Source organism: Triticum urartu, chromosome 3 (genome assembly GCF_003073215.2).
Source record: "Triticum urartu cultivar G1812 chromosome 3, Tu2.1, whole genome shotgun sequence".
In the NCBI taxonomy this organism is placed as follows: domain Eukaryota; kingdom Viridiplantae; phylum Streptophyta; class Magnoliopsida; order Poales; family Poaceae; genus Triticum; species Triticum urartu.
This window is the reverse complement of record NC_053024.1, coordinates 502398448-502409323: the sequence shown is the minus strand read 5'-3', so window position 1 is coordinate 502409323 and position 10876 is coordinate 502398448. Positions and strand designations below refer to the sequence as shown.

Here is a 10876-nt window from a genome sequence, read left to right as displayed (position 1 = left end):
CAATTAGAGGTGGATCCGATCTAGTCTGATATGGGGAGTATACGTCAGCCATGATGTAGTATAAGTCCAATTTGAGGAGCCCAACTAGGTCACGATTTTATGGCAAGTCACTTACCCACCCAGCCGGATGTATAGGGGCGTTTGAGGAGCCCTGAGTGTACAGCACAAAAAGAACCTCTCCTGGGACACAGGAAGAAAGATTGCTCCTGGGCTAGAATATGATCTCATTTGAAGAAGAGATTGATCCAGTTTATAAAACAGAACGAGAACCAAGAGCACGATCGTACTCTTCTAGTGAAGTGAAATTGCATGTCACAGATACCAGATAGGATGTCATTGATCTCGTTTCATTAAACTCCCAGGAAAAAAATGAAAGGAACAACACTCAATTCACAGCATGTTTACAAGATACAATCGAAACAACGGTTCACATCAGTTTCTCTCAACATGGCTACCCATCAAGATGATACAAGAACATGGCAAGCAACAGTTGTAATGTCCACTAGAGTCTACAGGCTACGCTAATACTGTTACACCCAGCTTAACCCTTGTTGTGGATGAAGTACTTCAGATTCCAGGTGTACCCAATCAGAAATTCAAGGCTCTATAGAGAAACAGGGCTACGATAAGCAGGCTTGTCAACTGATGAACTTGAAACAAATGAGGCACAACAATTCGGCTGTCAGTCATCTTCTCTGGCTGCGAAGCAATCCAGAGTTCAAACTTGTTGAGTAGCATCTAAAACTTGACTTGCACTGAAGGTTCGGAAATGGTTCAAACGATACCTCTCTGGGATCTTCACCTGCCTGCGGCCTTCATCTTCCTCAGCTCCCGCAGTATAGCCTTCCTCCTTGCCTCGTCTACATGTTCTAGCCCAGGAATGTTCTTCTCGGCAGACCCACGTCTTGGGCTTCCAACACTCCTTGGAGAGTTCTTAAGGTGCTTGTTTCCTCCAGGCGCACCTTTCGGTGAGCCGACATTGGTCGAGCCGATAGTGCAGTTTTGGTTGACAGCAGCCACGGTCTGCTCACAGCCAATATCTTGTCCGAGTGGGGTATCTTCTGCATTCCTCGAGGTGTCATTCCTCGAGTTGGCAGTGTTGTGTTTGTTAGCAGGAGGAGTCCCATCTAGTGTCTGCTCACAGCTGATATGTTGTCTGAATGGAGTATCTTCTCTCTCACCTTCATCAAGATTTTTTTGCGCCATCCCTTCCTCCGAAACAATACCGTTTCTATCTACATTTGGTTTGCCCAATACACTGCCATTGGGTTCTCTCTGTTGTATGCTATCCGCAGCAATGCCGTCGTTGTTCTCAGCAGTATAGTTTTCTAAACGCTTCCCTTTTTTGGCAGCACTAACTCTTGAGTAATGACGAGTACTAGAAAACCATCTAGTGATCTGTCAACAGAAACTCTAGTGAGGCAGGAGAAATACAGTGGCACCCCCAACAACAGTGCAGCTAACATTGATAAAAAAGGGTGTGGCCAGAAATGCATGTTATGATGAAAGGACAAACTGGCATTTCAAACCTGATGGAATGTCAGGCCAAGCTCTTGTGCCAGACTTTCTTTTGCTGGGCGACTAGGATAAGGTTCTTTTTCGAAATATGCCTTGAGCTTCTGCAAGAGAAATGGAGTGCCAATGACATAATTTAGAATGCAACTGATATAAACTTTCAGCACCAATATAACTGTAGAGATGCATAGTTAGCTATACCTGATTAACAATAGGACCATAACTTTTTTTCCTGGCCGTGCTACTGGTGCCATTGGAAAGCACTTCAGGATGCTGTTCACTTACTGAACCGCTGTGCCGTTCACTCTGTGGAGTACGCTCATTGTTCTGGCGCCCACCTCGTGCTCTTCTGGTTTTTGCCGGCTTAAGTGGTCCAGCAAATGAATCTGTATCACTGTCTTCTGGATTTTCATTTGGGCTATGTCCAGACCACTCTTCTTCATCGCTTGAATCAGTGGTTTCTTTTCCATAAGCCTCCTTTAGATTCCAATATAAAATAAATAGAAATAACCCGAGTAAGGTCCATGCATGCATTATTAAAGAACAGGATTAGCTTTAATGAATGATGTGATTTTCACAAACAATGCACTGATTACTTAGTGAAAATATTTATAATTCAATAAAGCAACAACCCCAAACTGAGCCAAAATAATTTGTACAACCCAATAAGGCAACAACCTGAAACTGAGCCAAAACTACCCACACACCACTCACAATAAGGGAACAACCCGAGTCAAGATGCAGAAGGGTGATGACTTCTGTTATATCATAAATATATTTCTAATACTGAATGGCCTTTATTTCCGGAGTAAATTAGGGCTTTATTCTTCAGGTCAACAGCATGCCAAATAAAGAGAAAATGCTTTCACGTAGGAATTTGAGTATAAGAAACATGCATTTTTTTAGGTGAAAAAACATGCATTTATGGTACGGAGAAATGCGAGGAAAAGACATACATCATAAAGCTTTTTGTAATCCAAATGTCCAACTTGTCGCCTATTTGAAGCTGGTAGCACAGAGTCTTGCTCTAGCTCTGCTTCCATAATGTCCACTCCATTAGTTTGGTCTGAGAATGAAGGTGCCGAAACTTTATCCTTGCCAGAAGATTTAGAAATCTCAGCACAGAAATCATCAGAATCAGATGTAAAGTCTGACTCGTCTGAGTTTGTTTTGGTCTTTTGGTCTTCACTGGAATTTGGACCTTCTGGATCAAAGTCATCATCCTCTGAGTCATCCGAAGGCAACGCAAGGTCATTGACGGTATTTTTGTTCTTTGATTCAGACCTTTTCTTCTTTGAAGGTTCAGACTCATCGGATGATGTAATAAAATCCAGGTCATCAGAATCTGATCCTTCGTCCCCATCCTCTGCAGATGATTTGTTTTCATCTACCGTGTCCCCTTCAGCTAAAGTAGGGTCATAATCCTCCTCTGAATCATCGGATGGAAGATCAGATGCTCCAATTTGGTTTAAGCCATTTGAAATTGACTCAGGAAAAACTTTCTGCGGAGAACAAACAGTCTTGTTTATATCGAGGGGACGCTGGCAATAGAGGACTGTACATTACTCTATCAAACAAGGCACCCAGTAGGTATTTACCTCCCATGAGTCATGCATAGCAAGTGTGCTCCCTTGGAGTTCATTTAGTAAATCAATACAATCTAGCTTGCAATCGCATGCAGGGCAAAGCCATCCTTCATCCCCCTGAGGAACTAGAAATAAACGTTATTAAGTACATGAGCAACATAGGGAATGGTGCTTTCTATATCAAGGGAAGAGAATTAGGTATTACTATCTTCTGCCAGCAAAGGAGGATTCAAACATTTCTGGTGGAATCCTCTATCACACACTCCATCGCAAAGAATGATATCATTTTTTAGTGTAACATGCTTTGAAGCACATATGGCACAGAAAATCTGCAAGACAAAACAGATTATGTCTGTTAAAGTCACAACAATGAGTATAAACAAGCAGGAGTGAACAAAATAAGATGGCCTACATCTTCACTAGATATTTCTCCCTCAGAATCAAACAAAGATTCGTCAAGCTTCCCCTCCAATAGAAGAGAATCCATATTACGAAAAGCTTCCCGAATTCTTAACTTGCATCGCAAGATTTCTGCCTTGGCTCGCTCAAGCTCCTTCTCAGGTCTTATTTTTTCCAAACTACATATGCAAGTATCAAGAAAGCATAGCGTTAGAGGGTGGAGATGTTAAACGACATCAAAGAGAACAATAGATACACCCATATCTGAATTTATAGATCACAAGGACACATTACATGACTAATGACTTACTTATGTAACCTCTCATCCCCCTGTGCCATAAACCCAAACTCATATTTTTATTTGCACTGGCTAATGTTTACCACAATTTGCCTCACTAAATTGATCCTTTTCTGAGATGTACAACACCAGGTTCCAGCAAACAAAGAAATGAGAGATCAAAGGGAGTGTGAAACATAGTGATTAGAGAGACAAACCTTTGACCTTTCCAACCTTCACCAGCGTATGCTTGAATGAAACTTTGTTCGTAGTTCATTCGATTCAAAATGTATCTAACTCGCTGGCGAATTTTGATGCACTCATTCTTGGGACTAGCTGCATTTGAGGGCCTGCCTCTTTTCCTTTTCCTGGCAGCTGGTTGAGCAGCAGTACTGTCGTTTACTGGCTCATTAGGTACCTTTTTCTTCAAGGTAGAGCTAAGCACCCTGGCACTACTATGTGCGGACCTCAATGAATTTACTTGCTTTTTAGGTGTCTTGCTCTTGTTTTTAGGGGTAGATCGAAGAACCCTGGGACTACTATGAGCGGATCTCAATGGACTTACTGGCTCATTAGGCGTCTTACTCTTGTCTTTTGAAGTAGATCGAAGCACCCTGGCACTACTATGTGCAGATCTCAGGGGATACTTTTTATTTGCTATAATCTGGGACCCTTTCCTTCCCCTTTTCCCCTTGGTAGGAGAAGAGGGTGAACCATTCCCAACTTTTTCATTCTCCTGAACAACACCAGAAGCAGATGTTTTGCCCATATCGATGATGACCACAGACCGACCTTCTCTGCAGGAACTGATAGGCCGATCCTGGGAGATTTAGGGCAAGCCTTGTAGAACCTTTCTGTAGGGGAAGATGATCCAGTAAGCTTTTTCAGTCGATAGAAATGTGCCGGGGCCTACATCAATAAAGTAAATACAAATATGGTTATTAGCCAAAAATTAACAAAAAAAAAGGATAGACCAAGTGCTAGAAGCTCCCACACCAGTTGGGGTCCGGGGAAGGATTATACGAGGCAAGCCTTACCCCTGCACAGTGCAATGCAGAGAGGCTGCCTCAAACCCAGGACCTCTTGCCACAAGTGTGGAGTACTTCCCCACTGCGCCAGGCCTGTCCTTCAAATATGGTCATTACCACCATAAACCAAATGTTGGAGGCAATTGCTCACGTGCAACTTCTAAGTACTTGATTTGGATGGACTTGTCGTTTCTCTTATAGTTCACAGTGGAGTGTACGTAATACCTATCTGGTCAAAAGAGGCATGACACGAAGCAAGGGAGTGCAGGACCAAAGGGAAGAACCACAAGACACACATCTTTTATGTGGTATTATCATCAAACTGAACTGATGCACCATATTAACAGCTGATTGGATACATGTGGATGGGCAAGGGAGTGCAGGACCAAAGGGAAGAACCACAAGACACACATCTTTTATGTGGTATTATCATCAAACTGAACTGATGCACCATATTAACAGCTGATTGGATACATGTGGATGGGTATCTCAGATACTTCACCTGAAACACGATCCAGCTCTGCAGCTATAGGCAATTAGGTATTGCAGTTTCCTGTGTCGTCACAATGCATGTGTTATGATAGTGCCTAAATGTACAAACATTTGCAAACTTACCACAAAATTACCTTTTAGACCTAATTTTATAACCTTAAAAAAGAGGAAGTGTTGAGAAACGTAAGTCATACGCTAGTCCGACTTGACAAGTATGATTAAATTAAATTATTCTAAGAAAGAAGGGGAAAACAGTTACAGTGTACTGTAAGATGGCGTGTGGATTGTGGAGGACATATAATGCTATGAAATGCGGTCGTGACACAAGGAATCCAAAGCAAGGTAGAAGCAATTAGTGTCACTTGAGAGGATCAGAAGCTAGATTATTCTGTGGCACTAGATACAGCAAGAATCCGAGAGCCCAAATAGGTTTGATGGGGATGTGTGAGACACAATCCCTTGCAACTCTGAAGGGCTTGCTTTAACAAATATGTGGCTGGCTTCACCAAAATTTCTCCCTTGTCATGATTGTTCATCGCTATTATTTGGTTCTCTCAATGCACATTATTTCATATCTCACGGTATCATACCAGATTCAGGAGTTACTGTACAAAAGATGAGGCATCAGAGGGTATTAACAGGGAAAACATGCTTTGAGGTGGCAAGAAAGCCAATATCACTATTGCCACATTTCACTAATATAAACTAGCTAACCAGCGTAAGGCGGATCCAAAGTATTCCCCTACCTCTCCATCCCACCACTCCAGATCCAAAGCTTCCTACACCACCTCCTTTCGTGCAAAGTATATTTAAATCACCTAATATACTGCCGAGTCACAGCAAGCCTTGCAACTGTTACAAATCCGCAATGAAGAAAACTAGCTCAAAAGCAACAAAATACACACCGTTTTGTACACGAAACCCTAGATTCGCAATTAGCAATCGCAAGTATCATAATAGCCTTTGCACGTCCGCAGAATGGGCACTGACAAGGAGGGAAAAAAAGACAGAAAAGCACGAGCGGTAGAATTGGGCACGGAAGATGAGGAAAACATTCTTTGCGGGATATGGAGATGCGAGGCCTGCTTGTCGGGTGGCATGAAAGCGGAGAAATCAGCGGGGAGTGCGGCCGGGGCACGGATGCGATCGGCCGCAGAGGAGAGCGGTTGGAGAACGGCGGCCCCTGGGGGTAATTCAGTGGGCGACGAGCCGTCGCGCGACAGGATTGCGGAGGAAACAGTCGGCCTTCCCACGGGGACGGGGACGGGGACGCGGCACGGCACGGCACGGCAGGCTCGGTCCGGCGGGGGCTAAGACTGTCGGATGCTGCCGCCCGGCGATGGAGAAGGACGGGGTAAGATGGAGGTCAGACCTGCGGGCAGTTGACGTGCAGGAAGCAACGGGGCAGTGGATGGGAGGGGGGAGGGGGGAGGGGAGCAGGGACGGCGGGGGCACTGACCTCGCCGTCGCCGGTCGCCGCGGCCTCGGCACCGCGCGCCTCGGGGAGATTTCGCAGCTTCCAGACACCCTCCCGCGAGCGACGCCGGGTACGCGATGGACTGACCCGCTCACGCGCTAGGGCTTCCCTGTTTATCGAGTCTCCGCCGCGTAGCGGTTGCCGGGCCTCGGTGGACCGGGAGGGTGATGGTTCGTCAGAGCGGCCCGGCTAGCCCAACCGTCAGCGTGTTTTGGTTCGTGGGAGTTAGAAAATGGGGAACGTTTGTGTGGTTTTTTTTTTTTTTTGCGAATAGGGGAACGTGGCGTTGTAAAAAAAATAGAAACGGGGAATGGGAATCGATGGGTGAAGATATTAAAAGTCCATTGACTAATTAGAGAGAATGCATTGTGCTCATGAACGTACACATTATGCTCTCCGCTCGAAAAAAGAAAAAAGAAATACTACATTGTGCTCGTGGCAACATGGCAACACGAGTACTTTTTTTTAACCACGGATGCCCATATACACACACATACACTCATCTCTACGAACGCACACACCTTTAAGATACCGAGTCGGCATCATCTCCAACACGAGTACTCTTTGTAACATCACCAGTGAACAACACTTATGATCAGGACTACAAGCACGAGTCCTAGATGCACACAACAAACCTTCATTGCACCTAATATTTCCTTTAAATCAATATACCTACCATCAACATCCACGTCTTTGCAGCAATTTTGCAGCTTATTCTCTCTGTCCATCTTGCATTGGCTTTATCTGCACGATTCAATTGTTGGTGGATCGGCATTCAAAGGATGCAATATTATGTCATTTCCATCCAGGTCATCTTCATACACATCGGCCCATCTTCAAAATCACAAACACCATTTTCACAAATGCAGTACATAACAAGACTAGAGCGATCATAACAACCAAAACAGGAGCAATTGGGGCACTTGTGGTAATCCTGGTACTTGCTGCCCAAGAAATCCTAGTCGGTACGGTAGTCGGCGATAGATGAAGATATATCAGTGGAGGGGAGAGTTAGGGTTTGGGATTTGCAATATAATTGGGAAGGTTGGAGAGAAGATTGACTATATAGGTCAACTTAGGGGGGTTATTTGAAAACATAATGACAAGAACTGAAGTAAAATGAGACACACAAACAAGTACAAGGTACTGAATTATCATTTCTCGAGTCTGAGGTTCGACTATAAGTGAGATTTTTAGACAACTACAATGACATTAGGTGTATTTAACTCGTCCCATTATAGCAATGCCAAAACATTTCAACATTCACTCATTTCCCAACTAATCTAAAAAACTCATTTAGTAAGCCTAGCTAATGATTAGTGTGCAAAAATCTGGCAAATCTATTTCGGCTATGAACTGTGATATCACTTGGTTGGCATGGAAGATCTAGGAAACCTAAGAGGGCACATCTTTATATTGGCCCCAATAGAGTCACGGACTAATGAGTTTGTCATTCCCAGGCATAGGGGTGAGCAATTGGGTCTGCAAATCAAACACCCTAATTTTAGAAACATCAAAGGAAATGAGGTGTAATGTGGGACGTCTTCAACCGTCTAATGGAACTCGCTGTAAGGCCTCGAATGCGAAACTATTCCAAACTTAGCATGTTACTCTCAAATACAGAATAGACGCATATTAGATACATGCTCGATTCAGATAGCTTCGACACATAAATGCATGGATATACGGATTGAGGTGAAACATTATCCGTATCATCACATAAACAAACTAATGAAGGTAAGTAGGTCTCACGTGAAACATGATCCAAATTACATCCAAGTCACATTTACATCACATTCATTACATAGTGGAAACATGGCGAGTCTGAGTATAGATGAAAGCTAGAATGCCTAGAGAGGCTAGAACGGAAAAGCAAATTTGTCCCTCCCAGAGGTCTCAGGCTGCCACCCAGGATCTACTATCTACTTGTCGGCGTACTAGTCCACGTAGTATCAACCTAAAATGACGTTGTAATAGTAGTCCTCTACAGCAATGGTTATAGCAAAGGCGAGTATATGGCATACTCATGATTTATTTATATTATTCAGGACAAAAATACATTACCTATTTAAATTTTATGTCTAATTGCAGAATTACCGAACACATGTACAAACCATCCGTGGTGATGAATCAAAGGGACATGATTAGATGTTGTACAATAATTTCTCCAACTTCGCTTTGGGCCCAAAAGAAATTAGAGACCAAGCCCCTCACGCGGTGGACTCATATTCGGACTTGTAACGCCCATGATGCGGATATATCTCCCACGTGTCGAGGCACGACTTAGAGGCATAACCGCATGGTGGTTTAGTTGCAAGTGGGGTAATCTTCACACAATCCCATGTACTGAATAAGAAAGGGATAAAGAGTTGGCTTACAATCGCTACTTCACACAAATAACAAGTTAAACATACATCATCCAGAGTACAATCAAAGGTCTGACTACATAACCAAAATAAAGAAAGACAACCCCAAATGCTAGATCCCCGATCGTCCCAACTGGGCACCACTACTGATCATCCGGAAAAGACACATAACAACGACCAAGATCTTCATCGAGCTCCCACTTGAGCTCGGTTGCGTCACCTGCACTGGTATCATCGACACCTGCAACTGTTTGGAAGTATCCGTGAGTCACGAGGACTCAGCAATCTCACACCCGCGAGATCAAGACTACTTAAGCTTATGGGTAGGATAAGGTAGTGAGGTGGAGCTGCAGCAAGCGCTAAGAAAATATGGTGGCTAACATACATAATATAAGAGTGAGAAGAGAAGCAATGGTCGAGAAGCTAGAAGTGATCATGAAGTGATCCTGAAGCTACTTATGTTCAAGCATAACACAAGACCGTGTTCACTTTTCGGACTCCGTCGAAAAGAGACCATCACAGCTACACACGCGGTTGATGCATTTTAATTAAGTCAAGTGTCAAGTTCTCTACAATCGGACATTAACAAATTCCCATCTGCCACATAACCGCGAGCACGGCTCTCAAAAGTTTATACCCTGCAGGGGTGTCCCAACTTAGCCCATCACAAAGCTCTCACGGTCAACGAAGGATATTCCTTCTCCCAAAAAGACCCGATCAGTCTCGGAATCCCGGTTACAAGACGTTTCGACAACGGTAAAACAAGACCAGCAAAGCCGCCCGATGTGCCGACAATCCCGATAGGAATCGCACGTATCTTGTTCTCAAGGCACACCGGATGGGACAAGCTACAAGTAAAACCAGCCCTCAAGTTTCCTCGAGGTGGCCCCGCAGGCTGCCCGGTTCGGACCAACACTTAGAGAAGCACTAGCCCGGGGGGGTTAAAATAAAGATGGCCCTCGGGTTGTCCGACCCAAGGGAAGGGTAATAGGTTGTTAGGCAAATGTAAAACCAAGGTTGGGCCTTGCTGGAGTTTTATTCAAAGCGAACTGTCAAGGGGGTCCCATAAATCCCCAACCACGTAAGGAACACTGATAACCCACAAGTATAGGGGATCAATTGTAGCCTCTTTCAATAAGTAAGAGTTTCGAACCCAATGAGGAGCTAAAGGTAGAACAAATATTCCCTCAAGTTCTATCGACCACCGATACAACTCTACGCACGCTTAACGTTCGCTTTACCTAGAACAAGTATAAAATTAGAAGTACTTTGTAGGTGTAACGGGATAGGTTTGCAAGAATATAAAGAGCACGTGAATAAAAACTAGGGGCTGTTTTAGGTAAAGAAGCAATAAAGTTAGTATAGCGAGTGTGGAGAAGTGGTGGTAGGAGTTGCGAAATTGTCCCTAAGCAATTGACTACTTTATTAGACCGATAGCAAGTTTTATGTGGGAGAGGTCACTGCTAGCATGTCATCCCTGACTTGGAATTCTATGCACTTATGATTGGAACTATTAGCAAGCATCTGCAACTAATAACATTCATTAAGGTAAAACCCAACCATAGCATTAAGATATATTGGTCCCCCTTCAATCCCGTATGCATCAATTTCTATGCTAGGTTGAAGCTTCTATCACTCTTGCCCTCCAATACATAGTCCTATCAACATACAACTAACCCTATAGTGTGATCCACGTGCACTCTCATATGATGGGCACCAAAGGACAGCAACATAAC

The 10876-nt window shown here is 43.9% G+C and overlaps 1 protein-coding gene across 3 annotated transcripts; it reads right to left on the bottom strand.

Annotated features, from left to right (window-relative positions):
* Positions 1 to 328: 328 nt before the first annotated feature.
* Positions 329 to 6911, bottom strand: LOC125544606 (homeobox protein HAZ1-like). Of its 3 annotated transcripts, none has more exons than XM_048708348.1 (10): positions 6757 to 6855; positions 5308 to 5358; positions 3996 to 4686; positions 3514 to 3679; positions 3307 to 3430; positions 3114 to 3226; positions 2472 to 3017; positions 1717 to 1992; positions 1530 to 1619; positions 329 to 1398 (listed from the first exon to the last, which is right to left on the bottom strand). In XM_048708348.1, the coding sequence occupies exons 3-10, from the start codon at positions 4544 to 4546 to the stop codon at positions 799 to 801; spliced, it is 2466 nt and encodes an 821-aa protein (XP_048564305.1). In that variant the 5' UTR covers positions 4547 to 4686; positions 5308 to 5358; positions 6757 to 6855; the 3' UTR covers positions 329 to 798. The 3 variants fall into 3 exon arrangements, with proteins under 3 accessions (XP_048564305.1, XP_048564306.1, XP_048564304.1); XM_048708349.1 differs by lacking the exon at positions 5308 to 5358 and adding an exon at positions 4774 to 4898 and having other exon boundaries at positions 6757 to 6854; XM_048708347.1 differs by lacking the exon at positions 5308 to 5358 and having other exon boundaries at positions 6757 to 6911.
* Between the last annotated feature and the right edge of the window lie 3965 nt (positions 6912 to 10876).

Coding starts and splice junctions, on each gene's coding strand:
- LOC125544606 (XM_048708347.1), bottom strand. CDS start 4,546: ATGGGCAAAACATCTGCTTCTGGTGTTGTTCAGGAGAATGAAAAAGTT. Junction 3,227..3,306: donor TCCTTTGCTGGCAGAAGATA/GTAATACCTAAT, acceptor GTTTATTTCTAG/TTCCTCAGGGGGATGAAGGA. Junction 1,993..2,471: donor ATTACAAAAAGCTTTATGAT/GTATGTCTTTTC, acceptor TGGAATCTAAAG/GAGGCTTATGGAAAAGAAAC.